The 19456-nt window shown below is 36.4% G+C and overlaps 1 protein-coding gene across 1 annotated transcript in view; it reads left to right on the top strand.

Annotated features, from left to right (window-relative positions):
- Positions 1-2249: 2249 nt before the first annotated feature.
- The window catches only part of MTTP (microsomal triglyceride transfer protein), a 45594-nt gene continuing 28387 nt past the window's right edge, over positions 2250-19456 (top strand). The window contains exons 1-6 of the mRNA XM_054723111.1: positions 2250-2310; positions 9158-9345; positions 10600-10743; positions 16456-16563; positions 18035-18151; positions 18445-18584. Of these exons, the coding sequence (XP_054579086.1) occupies positions 2250-2310; positions 9158-9345; positions 10600-10743; positions 16456-16563; positions 18035-18151; positions 18445-18584 (758 nt within the window). The remainder of the gene's footprint in view (positions 2311-9157; positions 9346-10599; positions 10744-16455; positions 16564-18034; positions 18152-18444; positions 18585-19456) is intronic.

Genomic DNA, 19456 nt, shown 5'->3' with positions numbered 1-19456 from the left:
TCACTGACATTTGGTTACAGTGTAAAGTGTTTCAACCTGGCTATAAAGCAAGTCATGTTTCTGGGCTGAAGAAACTGTAAGGAGGCTAGTTGTCACTAGGGAGAGGAAGCTGGGTGTTGCTACGTGATGTCATTACCTGGATGGAGGGAAGGCCACTTAGCATATTAGCCTTTTATATATATAGAAGATGTTTGCTCTGCTTGATGAACAAAGCAAGAGAGGAGAATGCCTCTTTTTTGGTAACAAAATTCAATGAATATGGAAAGTGGCATTAATTTTAAGTCTTTCAAGTGTTGTTGTAAATAGAAAAGATTATAACAAAATAGAAAAGAATGATGTTATTTATTGCCAACAGAAGCAGCCTTATTTGAGCAATCTATATTGCAATGACTAATACAGTGAATTATAGGAGCTTTCCAGTAGAAAGCTAATGCTCGAGTGAAACAGTATTTATTAGGCAATAGTGATATGCCTTTTATTGGTTGGACTCTGGCACCTGACAACAAATGGTACTTTTACCTGAGAGACACGTATCATGCACCATTTAGTCTGTGTAAATGAGCCTCAAATGGAAATACAAAAGACAATTCTCACAGAATCACATACGATTCAAACTGGTTCTTAATTTAAATAAATAAGAATGTAAAGTTTGAGTGACTATAATGGCTTCATATCCCTATGTATGTAATGCTGAGATTGTGGAAACATACAGAAATCTATTCATATGTAAAGCAATAAAGGACTTTCACATCACCTTGTATTTATAATGCCTACTATTCATAAAAACTTAAATTTCTTCAACAAAGGTATTTTTCTAAGAATGGTCTTGTTTGTTTACCCCAGGAAAACTTGTTATTTATAAGTTATAACATTAATGTGATAGTTACAGCCAAACATTTTATTTTTGTATGGGTACTTTTGCCATAATTTATATACAAAGGTTATGACAGCGAATGAAGTTCTAATCTCAATGGATGACATAGATGAACAATTTTCAGCTTTAAATTTTTTATATAAACTTTGTAGATTTTAAATTTTATGTTTCATCTTGTGGCCCTATCAAGTTGGCTATCTTTTACCTGTGTTGTCTAAACTAGATTCTAGAAAAGAGTTTTGAGAAAGACAAAGAGTAGATTTGAGAACCCATTTTATAATTAAATATGGCCTTAAGCATTTTCAAGTTCATTCATACAGTCTTTCACCAGTACTTTAGTCCCCCTTTGCCAAAACCACCCTACATGCCACCCAAACCAACTTATTTTAGTAAGTTTTGTTCATTATTAGGTCCCTTGCAGGAGTTTCCAAGGATAAAAGTTGGTTCAGTTAATGTGGTCTTAGCCGTACTAGAGTATTTGCTTTGATTCTAGAGAAGTATCCTAATTAATTTTCTGTAGCAAAAGTGTTAAGGGCTGGAATTTCCCCTCTGGATCTCTCCCTAGAAATGGGATTCAGAAAGCCCCGGGACTCCATCCAGCACATTGGGGGACTCAGACAACTGTTTCTTGTTATAGATGTAGCCAGAGGCCTACTATGATATTAATACACTAGCAGGCCTGCTAGTATATTAATAATAGGCAGTGCGGATTTACTACAATCCTTTATCGTTTCACACATAAGGAGTTATCTAGGTTTCAGAAATGAACGTTCTATCTACTCTAACATTAAAGTGATTTGTGGTGGTACAACTTGAATTTTTTAAGTTTAAGCCTAAAATTTAGAGTGATTTATTCTAATAGCATGCACACAGGTGGTATAAACAAATTCAAAGATGAGCATATAACATACACAAGATCCAATTAAGTTTAGCTGAGTGAGAATCCTCACTACCCTCCCACATGAAAGAGTAAAACATGAAGACAGGTGTTCAATATCATAGGCATGATGATTATTATTGAGTAGAAAAATATCACCACTGGTTTTTCTCAAATGTCCCTAAGTATTTCTGAATTTACAAGTAGACTGGTTTAGTTTAGCTCTCAAAAGTGAAAATTATTTTCCCTATTGAGTAAAAAAAAAAAAAAAAAGAGTGGAAGACTGAAAACTACAGCCCACCTGTGTTTAATCATTAACAGTGAGCCCTTTGGTGAACTTAAGTCCTGATTTTGGAGTTTGGAATCTGACCTTTCCCCAGAGATAAACATTATCATTGCAGGTTCTAAGGAGGGACATTTCCTTGCTGCCATCAGAAGAGACCACTTCTTAGTGACTCCTTGCTGGGTGCTGGATGCATTAGAGGGTGGACAGTCAATATGATTCTTCTAGCTGTGCTTTTTCTCTGCTTCATTTCCTCGTACTCAGCTTCTGTTAAAGGTAAGTTTGTGTTGCCTCTTGCTAAATTTTAATTTTAATCATTGAAGGGGCAGTGTGTGCTTGTGTGTGTGTGTGTGTGTGTGTGTGTGTGTGTGAATAGTGCAAGAGTTTCTAACTAAACCATCTTCAAAACCATGTAACTATGGGATGTTTGTGAAGGCATGACTGGGTTAGAATGAAAACCGAATTCAAATTCCTCCATACAATAAAAAACAGAGGTTCCTTTTTAGATTCAGTGCCTCAGATTAGTGTGCTTCTTGTTTCAATTTCTCATTCATGGTGGATTTTGAAAAGGGAGAAAAAAAGATGCCAGCTATTGTTACCTGCTGCTGTTGGTCCTCCCTGAATGCAGCTCCTTTATTTGAATTGTAAATGAGGACTTAAAAAACACACACTTTTAAATTTCCTTCTAGTTGCTTAGCAATGTGACATCAAGAAGAATTAGACCCAATGTAAAAGCAAGTGATTTACCAAAGAATTACAAATGAAACGGTAAAGCACGTATTTAATTTCATTACTTGTTAGAAGTGATAGAATCATCATAGTTGGTGAATTACATAAAATAAAAGTACATGACATAGAGTAAGAAGAATTATTATCTTTTGAAAAATAGTGTTGGTAGTTACCATTTCTACTTTAAGATAAATTTGATTTAAAAAAAAACACACACCTATGAATTGAGACCTTTGAGAAAGAAAAAACATGAGTTGTCATTTCAAAGAGAAGTCTGATTGTATTAATATGGGCTCTTGTTTTAAATCTCTAGTTAATCCTGGGGTTTCTAAATGTTGCGCCTGTAAAATTATCACTTTTTTATAGTCTCTTAAGAGGGCGTACTATCAAAGGTAATTCATCTAACACATCATTTAGCATAATCAGGTCCAATTTGAATAACTATGTACTCTAAGTAATTAATATAAAACAGTTGATTTGTAAACTTCTAAAACCTATTTGGAATAATTGGTTTTTGATGACAAAGTGAAGGTTTTCCTTAAGATTTTTTGCATGGAAAATTTTCACATGAGGGAAAGCCAGTCTTTATTATGGTAACAATAAATGGACGGCTAAATTTAAATTATTTCACATAAGCAAATGACACTTTTTTTCTTCTTGAATTAAAGACAGTATTTCTCACCAGTTTCTGAAATGTTTGGTATTTAAAGATACAGTCCTTACTTGAATGAAAAAAAAATTTTTGAGAAAAATGTAATGATTTGTAAATTATATCTGAGAATTATTATATAGAGAGCTTTGACATATTTAATTATGTCAAATAAACTCTTGTGTATTTGACATCTGAGTGATTTTTACAACATAATATCAAACCTAATATACCATGATTGTTTTGAAAAAAATAATTGAGATATAGTAGTTCTTGTGGGTTTTTCTTTTCCCCCCACCCTATAAATAAGCAGTTTGGATAACTTAATATTTTCAGATACATGCACTAATAAAGACTTAACAATACACACAGGCAACAATAGCACACAGCTTTAGAAGATGACAGTTGGCTACAGTTTGCGGTGTACAAGTTCAGTGGTAAATCCAGATTTTTAGAACCTGAAGATTATGCAACTTAGGGGACATTTTTGAGAAAAGATTGCAAAAATACCTTACTTTTACAAATGTTACTGAAAAAAGATGTGTATACATTGCTAGTGTCACCTTCTAAGATCTTGAAATGAACCTGGGCAAGTGAGGGCCCCAAAACTTAAGTGCCATTAGCTTCATGGTACAAGCTGCTTATGCAAAATATCATAAATAAAAAGTACAGGACTTGACAGCTCTCCCTCTACGTAGATGTGATAACCTTTTGTGTTATATACTGTGACTAATAATAAATTCCTTGTTCTCTATAATGATTCACATTTGACAAGCAAACTACTTAAGAAGAATTTACCTCAAGGTCATTATAAATTTTTGGGATCTCATGCAGCACCTCAAAACTCATCTCAAATTTAATTGTCAATGCAACTGTTCAGCAAATCCTCAGATTTGGGTGGGTTTTGAATGCATGTTGACCTGTGAAGAGAATGGAGGAAGGTATTCAGATTAATATGGAAGAAGGTCTATTTAGAAGAGATATGCTGAGTATGAACATCCTGAAAACTCAAGTTTTCCCTAGTTTTTCTGAATCATATTTTATAATAGTGGATCTATTCTCAGTGCCTTCTTTGGGTTTTCTTTATAGTACTTTTACTTTCCTTAACCCACACAAAAACTTTCTATTTAATCTTGCCACTTCTAAACCTGAACTGTTTCTTCATTTCCAGTCTTTCTCTCAGTTCATGTCCTTCCCTATACTTTTCAATTCATTCACATTAATCATCTTCCATTCCATCCCCCTCCCCCTCCCCCCTTATCCTTCATCCTACCCTTACTTCCAGCCTTATAATTTTCTGTTGGAATCCTAAATCTCTACTTTGTCTCCTTGCTTAAATCAATTAACTGTCTATTGGGTTCATGTAGGTTTGATAAATGAGTATTTTAACATATTTCCTAAAGGTTTGAAACTAAGTTTGTTGTTTTTAAGTCCCTTAAAAATTCTAGATACACTTAAAGGGGAACCTTGAAGAGGTATTGACTCTTTCTCTTCTGGTTTTATCTAACACTAGAGACCTGGTACACAAAATTCATGCACTGGGGGGAGGGGTGTCCCTCAGCCCAGCCTGCACCCTCTCCAATCCCTCTTACAATATGGGACTGCTGGCTTCTAACTGCTTGCCTGCCTGCCTGCCTGATTGCCCCTAACCGCTTCAGCCTGCCAGCCTGATCACCCCTAACCACTCCCCTGCCAGCCTGATCAATGCCTAACTGCTCCCCTGCCAGCCCAATTACCCCCAACTTCCCTCCCTTGCAAGCCTGGTCCCCCCTCAACTGCCCTCCCCTGCAGGCCTGGTTCTCCCCAACTGCCCTCCCCTGCTGGCCTGGTCTTCCCCAACTGCCCTCACCTGCTGGCCATCTTGTGGCAGCCATCTTGTGGCAGCCATCTTGTGGCAGCCATCTTGTGGCAGCCATCTTGTGGCAGCCATCTTGTGGCAGCCATCTTGTGGCAGCCATCTTGTGGCAGCCATCTTGTGGCAGCCATCTTGTGGCAGCCATCTTGTGGCAGCCATCTTGTGGCAGCCATCTTGTGGCAGCCATCTTGTGGCAGCCATCTTGTGGCAGCCATCTTGTGGCAGCCATCTTGTGGCAGCCATCTTGTGGCAGCCATCTTGTGGCAGCCATCTTGTGGCCACATAGGGTGGCCATCTTGTGCGAGGGTGTGATGGTCAATTTGCATATCACCTCTTTATTATATAGGATTAGCTTCAAAAATGCCATTCTGCATGCTCAAAAGAGCAATACCTTAAGAAAGAAATTATGTCAACAATATAAATAGAACATGTCCCCCTTGCCCAGTGTTGCCAATCTCTAAACAATAAACAGAGAAATATTTACAAAGAGGAAAGGATAACAGAAAACTACAACCCAATCCATTTATTTCAAACATTTTAGGTTTATCTCCTGTTGAAAGAGGTAGGAAAAAGTTCTAGGAGAAGCAAGGCTTATTCTTGCCCATGTTTTAGCACTTCTAAGTCACAATCAAAAAGTGATCTATTATATGTTGCCCCTTTTCACATTCTATTGTCCAGTTAAGTCAAAGTAAGAAAAATCACACAATAGTCAACACAATGGTTTGGAAAGCTTCAGAATTTAAGGAAGGCTACCTTTCTACAAACTTTTCATAGTAACTTTAATCACAATCACCTTCATGTAGTTCATAAAACTTGGGTCTCAGTAAATTTAAGTGTCAAATTCTGCATTATATCTGCTATGTTGAATTGAATGCAGACTCAGCTTTTTTTAGCTGTCATATAATGCCTATCTTTCAGAATGACTGTGAGGATTAGATAAGAAAACATGTATTTCCTTTATGCCTTGTGTGGAATTCTATAGGTGTCATTATAATAAGGCCTCTCTGTCCAAAATATCTTTCTTGGCCAGAAAGCTAATATTTGAACCTGCAGGAGTGTCCCTACTTAAACTGTAGAAGAGGTGGAGGTAAGGAAGGCTAGAGGGAGTCATAGATTTCTTCTCCTTCAAAGTTTTTCCTGACCTTTTCTGCCTTCCGTATCTCATACCTGAGGTTCTGACTTGTTGCTTGGATACAGTCTGCTTTTGAGTTTATACACTTGGATACACACTTTCACACTGCCTTTTCCTGATCCCTAGTTCTTGGTTCCTTATCCCATTTCTTTGAAGGTTTGTCAGATCACATAACTTTGCCACACATCTATCTACTCAGAGTCAAATTATAAGTCTAGGCAAAGGTCCTCCCCCCAGATCTCCCTGCCACCCATAGGTACCTATGTGACCTCACTTCCTTCTGCTGTATTTCACTTACTCAGTTCCAGCCTCTTTTGCCTCCCAGCTGTTCCTCCATTACACCTGCATGAACTTTCCTCAGGGCCTTTGAACTTGCTGTTCCTTCTGTGGGGAGGATGGGTGGTAGGAGTGTGGAGATGCCCCTCCCACAGATATCCACATGGGTAGCCTGAAGCCTGTGCCCAGAATATTACCTTCTCAGAAAGGTCTTTCTCTCAGCATCTCCATTCCCTTTTCTGTTTCATGTTTCTTTATAAACTTTTATTACTTATAAGTATATAAGCTATTGCCCATCTCCTCCTTATAAACTCCACAAAATTAGACATTTTATCTGCATGTTAACTGGTATAGCTCCAGAGCCTAGAAAGGTGCCCACCATCCCATTGATGCTCAGTACATCCTTGTTGAATGAATGAATGAATTCCTAGCTCACTTCCTAGAAATAGAAGAGTTCAACCTAAACGTGTAGGTGTATATGGTATAGGGAAGAGCTTGATCTCTAAAGCCAGACAGCCTGAGTTCACATCCTGACTCCACCATTAACTATCTGGGTGATCTTGGATAAAATGTATAATCTCTGTGCCTGGTGATTATACAAAAAAAATGTATAATCACCAGAAGGCATATTCTGGTGATGTCCAGTTCTATGTGTCATATTAACAGACACATTAAACTAGAATCCATTTGAAATGTCTGGGAGTCAGGAATCTATAATTAATGTCACGTGAAAAACAATTGAGACTATTGTAACTGAAAGAGTTTCCTTATGTATGAAATGTGATTAATAATGATACCTATTAAGTTCTTGTGAGAATTAAATATAGGTGTCTCCCCAAAATATATACACACACTTTGAATAATTATAAAGGCAGTTTTTATTAAAGTACATTTCATTTTCAAAATTGAGCTATCAGCTGCTAAAGTGTGCATACATTTTTGGGGGACACCCTGTATATTAATGCATATAGAACTCTTAGTTTATTAGAGACAATGTATTCTGACCATTTTTTTCCTCTGGGCAGTAGGTGCTGTATTAGATGATGGAGACAGTAGATGGTAAAGACTTTTCAGAGGTTTTCTTAAATTTTCAACTTTGCAAAGTAATTTTTACTTTTTCTCTCAACTGTCTCATTTCTGGCCTACTCATCACAACCTCCTTTCCTGACCTCTCTCATGTGCATATATCCTGAGGGGGGGCGGGGGTAAGGTTGCCTATTATAGTTAACTAGGTGATGCAAGCTCATTAGCACTGAGGAAAAATGTATACAGAAATCTTTTTTACTACCTCCTGAGAGCTGTAGATAGGAAATATGCAAAGAAAAAAATTTGTAAGACTGTAAACTTCAAGTCATCTCTAAGAAAAACTTGATCCTACTCCCATACATTTTTTGAATTAAACTGAATTGAAGAGTGTGTGATCTCCATGTATCAACTTTTTTGGCTCCCAGTACTGACTTGTATACTATTTGACATTAAATTGCCTCTGTCAAATTAAAGGCTGTGTTAAGGTTTTATGTAGTGAAACATAATTTTATTCAGAAACAGCTAATTTAAACTTACATATGTGTAACCTAGAAATGTACCTTTGTACTAAAAGTTTATTAATGCAATTGACAGAGTAAATTACATTGGAGGGATATTCTTTAAATATTCAAAATACCCAATTAAAGGAACTGCCTTCTGACCCCTGAAATAACTTTGGCAATGAGCCATTGCATTTATTTGCAAATGGTTTGTATTACTTTTATAAAGCAATCCCAGGGCTGAACCTCTACTTAAAATCATATCTTATATAATAAAAGGCTAATATGCAAATTGTCCCCACGGGCGGGAGTTCAACCCACTGGGAGTTAGACGTGCATTGACCTCCAAGGGGCTGCACGGAACATGGTGGGCATCGGCTACTCAGCGCTGGCAGCAGGCAGCAGTGGAGGTGCTGCTGGCCCTAATGGGCCCTGAGGAGAGTGGGACTGTGGTGGGATGGTGGTGCAGATGAGCAGGTGGTGCCAGGCCCCGTCAGTGGCCCCACAGATGGGCCCTGATTGCCAGTCAGGCCTAGGGACCCAATCCGTGCACAAATTTTGTGCACTGGGCCTCTAGTTTATTATACCTTGATGAAGCAGAGATAGATGACAGGGGAGAAGTCATATTCATATAACTTAAAGCAATACAGTGACATTTCTTAAACAATATTCTATAGTTCAATTAGGGAAATATTTAGATACTCTGATTATTGATTAGGGATGTAAATAAAGGTTTATGAATGGAAGCTTATTGTTTCTTGTTTTTGTTGTTGCTGTTGAAGCCAATAATTTTAGCAGATGAGAAATAGAACCACCTTTCATTTAACAAATAGTCACTGAGCTCCCACTGGGCACAACTCTACTAGATGAGAATGCTTCAATTTCAAGATGGCACATTTCTGGGCTGATAGATGCCTTATTACCAAGACTTGACTTGTTTCACTATCTTTATGCAGGTCACACCACTGGTCTCTCTTTAAATAATGACCGGCTGTACAAACTCACATACTCCACTGAAGTTTTTGTTAATCAGGGCAAAGGAAAGCTCCAAGACAGTGTGGGTTACCGAATTTCCTCCAATGTGGACGTCGTCTTACTGTGGAGGAATCCTGATGGTGATGATGACCAACTGATCCAAATCACGGTGGGTATTTTCTATCAGAAAGATGCAAACGTTATATGTCAGCAAAGTCTTTGAGACGTGTACCATTCAATAGCACTTGTTTTATGTTCTTGGTTGTACAACCATTTAGTTTGTTTTCTGTCACTAAAACACATATATCTAAAGTGATTTGAATCTTTCCAAATTGTTGAAGTAGGCCAAAGAAGGCATATGCTGGTGATGTCCAGTTCTATGTGTCATATTAACAGACACATTAAACTAGAATCCATTTGAAATGTTCTGGGAGTCAGGAATCTATAATTAATGTCACGTGAAAAACAATTGAGACTATTATAACTGAAAGAGGAGATAAATTGGACCTCCCAGTTTTCCTGAGTTCCTTGACATAACAGGTGGAATTACCAATGAGGGAATAAGACTATACTGTATTCTTTCTAAGGAAAAACCGGGTAGTCCTCTGCATGGCAGTGTTTGGTCAGTTATAATGTTTTAGATATATGGGTTGAGAAAGGAGGTCAAGTTAGATAGCCTCTGGGATTTCTCCCAGTTTTAATATATGGAGATTCCATATTTGCTTTTTAAGCATCTAAAGGCAAATTATTTCTTTAGTAAAGTCTGTTAATCTTTTACATGTTGATGTGAAATAGGTACACAAACCAAAATTTGCTTTATTGTAACCAATAAGTAGTTGCTGTTATACTTTATAATGAGGTGTCATTGCAATATATTTATCAAGCTATCTTTGCTTTTTTGGTTGTCTCCAGTAGCTATTGTGTCTTCCATATTGGATCAAAATTTCATCATCCATCTCTCTGAGTCATTTCTCAATGCAAGTATTCTGCAGCAAATATTATGTATCTCTTATTCAGAAATTACACTTTTCATCTTTAATTTTGTATATGAAGATGAAGTGCAATGGGACAGGACTCCTCCCAAACAAATGGTACAGAATGTAAAGAGATCAGATTGCAACAGTTCAAAACAAATGAATGACAGTAACATAAAAGAGCCATCTTCTAGTCATAATTATTATAAACCTGAAGTCACAGATTTCTTTAAGTATCGGTATTTTTACCTAATTTAAAAACCTGATTGTTGAATATCTTCTCCATTCTTTTAAAGTTAATGGCTAGGTCCTCTGAGTCATAAATTGAAAAAAACAACAGAAGAAATTATGACCAACTCTGCTTATTGCTTTATCATTTTCTTTTCTCAGAGAATCTGATGAAAACAGAAAAAGAAAGCTTTCTAATAGGTTTCTTTCCATGATTCCAGATCAAAGATGTAAATGTTGAAAATGTGAATCAGAAGAGGGGAGAGAAGAGCATTTTCAAAGGAAAAAATCCAGCCAAAATCGTAAGAAAAGAAAACTTGGAAGCTTTACAAAGACCTGTGCTCCTTCATCTTGTCCATGGAAAGGTAAAAGTGATTTGGGAGGCAGGGGGAGGCGGGGTCACACATCTTTTCTCTCCAACTTCACATTTTTCTTCCCTTTAGTAGGTATTATTCTTAGGTGATCATGGCATCACTACTTTTATGGTAAATGAAATTTTTTCAAGACCTAATAAACAGGTTGCAAATTAAATGTTTCAGAAGTAAATCAAGGCATTCAATTCATTTATATTTTCTAGCCAGTTAAAAATTTTATAAAAATCTTTATAGTAAAATCAAGTACTTGTTTATAACAGAGATTGTTGAAAGGTACATTTGTTATTAAATTAAGAAGGATTAAAAAGATACTGTAATGCTAAAATTTATCACAGGTGATTGAATAAATTCAGGAAAGTAGACAAATTATGAATGAAATGATCTAACAGGTATGTGATATTAACTAGTTATGAGAATATCAATATCTGATTAAAGTACAAAATTGAAGCTTTTGAAAGGATATGGCATTTCTAAGTTAGTATTGATTTTTTTAAGAAACATATAGAGATTCTTTCAAAACTATGACTTTGAAAAACATTTTATGCATAATGAATGAACACTATATCTATTTGAAAATTTGCTCAGAAAATTCTGTAAGTGTGCATTACTTGTGATTTTGTCTAAATATGTTTGGGAGAAAGAATTGTGATCAGTGAATTATTAGGCATTACATATGTGGTTTTATGAAAAGTATAGATATTACATTTACATGTATAAAAAATACATTAATAAAGAGGAAAGCTCAATTTTAGTAACTAAAGTAGAAAAATAGAAAAGGCCCTTAAATTTAAAACTCTACACATCTCTAAAATTTCTCTAGATTCAAAAGTCCTAGATTCAAAATAAAGATGAAAACAAATATTTAAAAATATAAAATTTAGACATGCCATACATTTCTAATCATGGTGCATGTTTTTATATAATGTACTAAAAAGGAACTCACAAAAGAAGAATTATTATGTGGTTGCCTCTCCTACAATCAAATATGAATCAACATCTCAGCAAAAAGAGGGGGGACATCTGTAATACTTTCAACAAGAAAGATAAAAGAAAAAGACAAAAAAGAATGCTTCTCTTCTTCTCCACTTGTTAAAATACCATGTTCCAGGTTTGGCTCAGGGGCCTTTCTTTTATAAAGCTCATGTGCTTCCAGCCGTTGGAAATAAATAGTCCTCTTTAGAACAACCCCTTTAGCCCTTTGTAGCTCACTCATGGCCTTTATCACTTTCTTTTGGTCATTTCTGTTCACGGGTCTCAGTGGAGAAAATTCCTGTTCTTTATATTCCAGCCCTCCCCTGACCTTCATGCCTTTCGACTCCCACTTCCCCCTAGCACCCAGAACCATGCCTTGCACTGACTGACGTGGTGCATCAGTCAGGAAGCCCTTCCCAACATTCTCTCAAACCCTCTCCTTCCCTGGGTTCATTGTCATGAAAGCATTTATCACAGGGTATTGTAATCCTCTCTTTGCCACCCACATTAGCAGTCGGCTTCTTGTGGGCAGCAATTATGTTTATGTCTATATATCCAGTGCTTTGTTCATAGTGGGCATGCAATAGATGCTTGTAAACTAAAGGAATGAGCTAATAAGGATATATGGGGCTAAAATGAGTCCGATTTTGAGAAAGGCTTTGCTTATTGTTTGCTTAATAATAGCTAAAAGTTCTTCACACTCAAAGCCTGCACTGACTGAAGGCATTATATGAATTATCTCCTTTATCCTCAGGACAGCCCTAGGAAGCAGGAAACCAAAGTCAAGAGAAGAAATTTGCCTAGGGTCACAGCACTGACAAGTGGTGGAACTGGAACTTAAAACACAGGGTCTAATTTTAGAATCTATGCTGGAAACCACTATGTTATACTATCTTCCAGCTGGAAAGCATTTGGGGAAAATAGCACCTCTTTCGTTGACTTGAGCATCCCTATTTCATTCTTCATTATATCTATTAACTCACTTGATTTTCACACTCCACAACTTTGTTAAAAACATGAAATACTGTCATTTTCTTCTCTGGCCTTCCAATGTGGCAAAACACTTGATCCCATAAAATATTAATTGCATTTATAGTCTTAATGACCACCAATCATTTTATAGCCCCTTGGATAGCAGTTGAGTACAAAGTCTTTTGTTACACACACGAAAGAACTCGGTGCCCTGACTGTTCAAAGGCTGGGATGAAGCTGCCACATCATTATTTCAGTGACTCCACTGTGCCAATTCTATAGGAGCCATGACTTGTGATGATTTACAGGTTAAAGTACATTGTGGTATCTTTCAATTATATGATAAAGAATTTACCGGAAAAAGACCCATGACCCTGGAGACTAAGAAGCTATGTGGAATTTTCAGCCACATCACTGTCAGAAAGATCATTATTTAAACCCTTGCTTCTTCAGCTTACTATGAGAGAAGATGGGAAAGGGAAGGTTGAACTGTTGATTGACAGTTTTTTTAAAGAGTATTTTCTACCCCAGGCTCAAATTAAATTTCATGCCTTGAAACTTCTGTGATTTCAAGGATACTCATTAGCATGTATTTCTTGTCTTTCCTGAGCCCACTGTTTTAAGCTCCCATATTTACATGATAAAAGCTGATTTTTTAAAAGCCGATTAAAACACTTAGATACATATTTATTGAACATCTTTTTTTTTCATGCCCAATTATCTCTCCCCAAGTGTCGGGGCATGACTAGTTTTGTCTATAAATCATAAGTGAAGTTGGAAACATGAAAGTTTTCTGGTTAAGTTGATTAACACTGACAAGCAAAAGATACCTCAAGTTGCAGCATGGATTCTTCTTGACCTAAAGTTCGAATCCAGTGAGCTGGATAATTACTGAATTTCCATTTCTGGCTTTTGCTGTCAGTATTGATTAACTATGTGGCTGCTGAGTCAGCCCTTTATTTTGTGTTGTTTCTAGAAATTGGTTTGCTCTCTGAATCTGCAGTGTGGTTTCTGTACACACACTGAGCCTCCCAACTAAATGTGACTCCTTGCAGCTCTCATTCTTCATAGACTTCTTCACTTGTCCATTTTCCAATGTGCTGGTTCCTATGTGTCATATGTATCAAAGATCTGTTTAGAGCTATAACTCCAGCTAAGTAGAAAAAAATGACTAATCTCTCTTTGCTGGGATCCTTTTTGTAAATTTTTGCTGCTAATGTAATTTTGCTTTCTCTTGTTTTTAAAGAATGTATAAATTAAGGGAATATACAGAAGCATTTTTGCCCCTAAGGAAAAAACATGAATAATCCCTACTGATTTCAAGGGGAAATTGACCCTCAAAATTTGGCAGCAAGAGGCACCTCATCTCCTTCCCCGCAACCCCTCCCCCTCCCTCTATGTTTGGTTTCCTCAGGTTCAAGGCTTAGTTTGTCACTAGGTTGTGCCACTGTGGCTCTCCGGAAGCTCTGGGGACTCTGAATTTAGATAAGAGTCCTGTGCTCTCAGATATTCAGAGCTCATTTCAAAACCGAGTGAAGAAATCAGTTTTATGGCCTGAGTGTAATAAAACTTAATTCCTGCTGTGAAATAATAAATGTAAGATTATTGCAGTGATAGCCACATGAATTGAACTGCAAAGTTCTGACTTAATTACTATTTTTTTTAATTATCAAAAGCTTGTTAATTCTAACAGTTTTGACATTTAGCTAATATAAATTCTAGTGCTGTCTGTTTGCACCTCAATGGTCTGCACTAAGAGAACAGAATTTAGGCCCCCAAAGTAGCAGTCATACAAAGAAAAAAAGACTTGCCCACTTTTGTAGTTCTAGGAAAGTAATAAAAATAGAAGGAATGAAAAAAAAAAAAGTCTCTTTATGTCTCATAGTTTACATTGTTTAGCCTTCCAGGAAAAATAAAAAAAAAAGTCTCAAACAGCATTTTACTAGTGATTAGCAGTCAAGAGCAAATCTTGATCCATAGAAGTGGGTCAATAATCGAAGAGCACTTCACTTTATGCAGAGTCCAGAGATTAAATCTGAGAACTGGGTTTCCTGAAATTTTAGGTCAAACTTTATAAATAGTTCAGGCACATCATTTTTTTTTTTTTTTAGCCTGGAAGGACAGTGAGGATATGGATGATAAGTAAAAGTATTTTTCCCACTTCTCTTGCTTTCTAAAGTATTTAAGACTCAGGCCTAAAAAGTCACAGGCCATAAGCATGTGCCACCAGTGGGCCTTCTGACTGTATCCAGGCTCAAGTGATCCAGTTATGAACCTATAATAGTCATGATATCTGGAGATATCATACTCTGAAATATTTGAAAAAGAAGTTACAGTGTAATTCCTAAAAAGAAATAAAGACCCAGTTCACAAAATAAAACATCAGAAACTCAGCCTGGTATCTGAGAAATTGTCAGTGATTTGTTTGAGAATATGACATCATAGATTTTCAGATGCTGAGGTCAGTATTCCAATTCCTTTTCTACCTGGACAAACACAATTCCAACACTTAAGGTTTGTCCAATGTAATGACTAAAACTGATTACGAGTTGGACAAAGTACCTAGTAAATCTGTCACTAGGCAGAATACATGTAGAAAATAAAAATAGAGATTTGAGGCAATTGTGCATAATTCAGGCAAAATATTCTCTTCTAAGTTATGGAGAATTTTCATGTTGGCTGAATTGTTCAGATTGGTATTAATTGAATTAATTGAACAATTAAGGATCTGTTTTACTTGAGAAGTCATGGTTGGCTTTAAAGAAAAATAGGAAGGTATTCAGGATATTTCTAGTAGAAGTTCCCAGCTGTAATTACCATAGACCTTGGGAATTTTTACAGGGAAGCTATATCCATCCTCTAGTTTTAAATCGTGTGAAGTGTTTGGAGTTAATACAGGGTGAAAAATGACAGCCTGAAAAATGTTCTTTGTATTTTTATCCTTATTTCTTAAACATGACCTAAATAATCAAAATGATATGAGACATTGTTATCACCCCTGTGCCTATAATAATATCAAGGATGAAGCAAAGCTAAGTAAGCCATTTACTACTGCAGCCTACTCACAGTCACTCTCCTCATTCTACCCTCTGTTTCCTGCCTTCTAAAGGGAAACTCAAAGCAGTGCCAGGAGCAGGCCATGCAGGAACCCAATCAGCCTGAGATCTTCCCACCTTCCGTATCTGCTTAGACTGAAAGCCAGTATAAGTGCTGTGGAGGGCCAGGCAGAGATAATCACCCCTGTGGAATTGTGTCCACGGGCATTATGGCCACGTCTGGGCCCTTATCAAAGCCCTTGGTGGCTGTGCTTTCTCTGCATTCTCAAGAGTGGTGATTGCCATTCTCTTCTAAAAACCTATTTCTTTGTTGTTTTAAACCTTGGTCAGTTTTTGTTTCAAGCAGAGTTACATGTAGAGAATATGTCGACTTGTTCAAAGAGAATGTTTCTAATTTCTCTTCCTTGGGCAATCCTTGTTTTCACAGAAATCCCAGCCTATGTCTGCACCCTCTTTCCCCTATGCTATGTCCATCTTGTTCAGAGCCTTCACTAGCAGTCTCCTGCAATTTCATATTCTGATGGTCTAGTTTCTTAGAAATTTAAATAGCTTCTTTTCACAACAAAAGAAACCCCAGTAACAGATCTCTTTCTCCAGGAATTGAGAGGGATAAGAATCTGAACCTTTCCTGCCACTTATTTAACCAAATATGAAAAACAATGATTTTTTTGCTTTATTTATATTTGTCTTTTTCTTTCCTTAGGTCAAAAACTTCTACTCATATGAAAATGAGCCTGTGGCCATCGAAAATCTCAAGAGAGGCCTGGCTAGCTTATTTCAGATGCAGTTAAGCTCTGGAACCACCAATGAGGTACTTACTAATATTATTAAAAATTCAGAATCTTGTTTATCAATAGAGTTCCCTAGATTATTTGTATCACTTTCTATTTATAGAAAGTTAGTAAAAGAAAAAAAAAAGTTGTCCTAACCAGTTTGGCTCAGTGGCTAGAGCGTTGGCCTGTGGACTGAAGGGTCCCAGGTTCGATTTCGGTCAAGGGCGTGTACCTTGGCTGCGGGCACATCCCCAGTAGGGGTGTGCAGGAGGCAGGTGATCAATGTTTCTTTCTCATCAATGTTTCTAACTCTTTATCTCTTCCCCTTCCTCTCTGTAAAAAAATCAATAAAAGATATATATTTTTAAAAAGTTACTACTATGGTAATACTCAGTAAAGGTAAGCTGGATGGTCATGTCTCATTTACACATGAAACAAATTGCCATTTACACCAATGGGTACTCAAAAACAGGGGAAAGGGAACTCCACTCAGTTACACTAAGGAGACTTATAGAGTGACTGAAAGACAGAGATGCAGAAAAACTTGGGGACCCATCCATTGGCATCACTTTGTATCCCTTTTCCAAGGGAAGCTTATTAAAAATATAGATTCCCAGGATTCACTATAGATTCTGATTCACTATATGAGGGAGGACCTAAGCATCTATATTTTAGCAGTTTTCTCAGATAAGTTGAATGCATTGTCAGTTTGAGAAGCCATTGGTCTATACCGGCCCCCTTCATTTTACAGATGAAGGAACTGAGGTTAAACTAGAGAAGTCACATGGCTCCCCCAACACCACACTTGGAGTAAAGGTGGAGCTGAGTCCAAGCTTCCTAGCCTGAATTCAGACAGCCCTGGAGTGAGTGAGAAAATCTGATGGCAGGGCTGGGCCAAGCGAATGTTAGCTTGCTAGAATGGAGGTTGGGTGTGGTGCTGCTGAAAGGCCAAAAGAAGCTAAACAGAATTTGTATGGGAGACATTTGCCTACACTCAATTTGTTGATGTGACTTATAATGAGTTGAATTAATCCAAACAGGTTTTTAAAGATTTCTAATCATACCTAGCTGGTCAAAGGGCACACACACACACACACACACTCACAAACACACACACACACAACACACACACACACACTCACAAACACACAGCCTAGATATAACATTAAAAGCAACTTCCCTTACCACATAATTACCCATTTACCGGAGGTTTTGGATTTGACCATGCCATTTGTCCAATTCTTAGTAGACATTAGAGAGAAGTCAGAAATTCTTTATTATTCCTTGGGCATTAAGAAGGCACTAGTAGGATTCAACCAAAGAGGATGAAAAAGAATCCACTTGCTACAGGAAACATTGAGTTCTTCCCGTCTTTCTAACTTGTCAGCCTGGACAAAAAGGCAACCCTCCCATAACATAGTAGGGACCCCAATTTTCAAGCCAATTCCCTCTGGCATTCAAATGATCCATGTGAAAATCCTAAACACTATATTTATACTTTATTTTTAGGTAGATATTTCTGGGGATTGTAAAGTGACCTACCAGGGTCATCAAGACAAAGTGATCAAAATTAAGGCCTTGGATTCATGCAAAATAGAAAGGTCTGGATTTACAGCTATAAATCAGGTATGATTGATACACTTTTTTGAAGCATCTAAATAATTACATTTTGTAGAATTGAATTTAAAATAATAGAAGATAAGGTAATGATGTAATTTGGGAACATTTCTAATTTTTAGTAGGGTATAATTTCACATATTATAAAATGAACAGGTTTATTTTCATATGTTATAGGTTTGAATGGTAGGGGAGGGGTAAAGGGGAAGCTCCTTTGATGATTAAAAGATAGTTGGTATTTAACTTAATTCAAAGATTAAAAGCTGATTAAATGTTACAACTACAAATATTTACCTTTTTAGGTCTTGGGTGTCACTTCGAAAGCCACATCTGTCACTACCTACAAGATAGAAGACAGCTTTGTTATAGCTGTGCTTGCAGAAGAGACACATGCTTTTGGGCTGAATTTTCTACGAACCATTACTGGCAAAATAGTATCAAAGTAAGACAATGCTGAAATTTTAAATTTTCTTTATTCTTCTTTTATAGATTATTATATTTGGTTTTTAAGTATATACAGTGCTTCCTCATTTTGACTGTGAGCTCCTTGAAAACAGTAATTTATATCTTTCACATATTTTATTTTTCACATTATCTACAATAAGTATCACATGTAATAAATACTATTTTGAAATACAGTTTCATTAAAAATTGTTTATTAAATAGAATTTAAATTTTAAAAAGGCAATCTGATTTATTCTAGTTTATTTTCTAATTTCTCTGTCAAATGTTTTCAATGTTAGTATTAAAAAGGTGGTAGCATTTGCATGTTCTCTCCTTGAGATTTTTTTTTGTTGTTACTGTTGTTAAGAAACACATAGAAAGTTTCATAGTAAAGTGATGTGACAGAACTTTTATATGATTTATAGTACTTACATATTCAAGCTTATTATTCCAATTTGAGAAAAGTTCTTTGGTCAAAATAGGTCTCACAGGCTTAAGAATTAGAATTTCAAATCTAATAGTATGTGTTATTTTCAGATTTTAATTTAGAAGAACATTGTTTTAGCATTCAATGTATTATATTTTATGACAATTTTTCACAACTATCTCCTCTAAAGTAGCTGTCATGTCAGAGATGAATGGATGCCAAATCTTGGGAGAGGTGCCTAAAATTCTTGAAATGTTATTGAAGTCTCATCTGGAATAGAATTTTATATTCTACTATTATTTTCATAGAAATTAATATTTTAATTACTAATCAGGTCTTTCAGGTTTTCATTGCTCTATAACAAACCACTCCAAATTTAGTGGTGTAAGAAGCAGCATTCATGTTATTATTCTCTCTAAGTCTGGGGCTTGCCGTACCCACTA

Source organism: Eptesicus fuscus, chromosome 2 (genome assembly GCF_027574615.1).
Source record: "Eptesicus fuscus isolate TK198812 chromosome 2, DD_ASM_mEF_20220401, whole genome shotgun sequence".
Taxonomy (NCBI): domain Eukaryota; kingdom Metazoa; phylum Chordata; class Mammalia; order Chiroptera; family Vespertilionidae; genus Eptesicus; species Eptesicus fuscus.
This window is presented reverse-complemented; position numbering and strand designations above follow the sequence as displayed.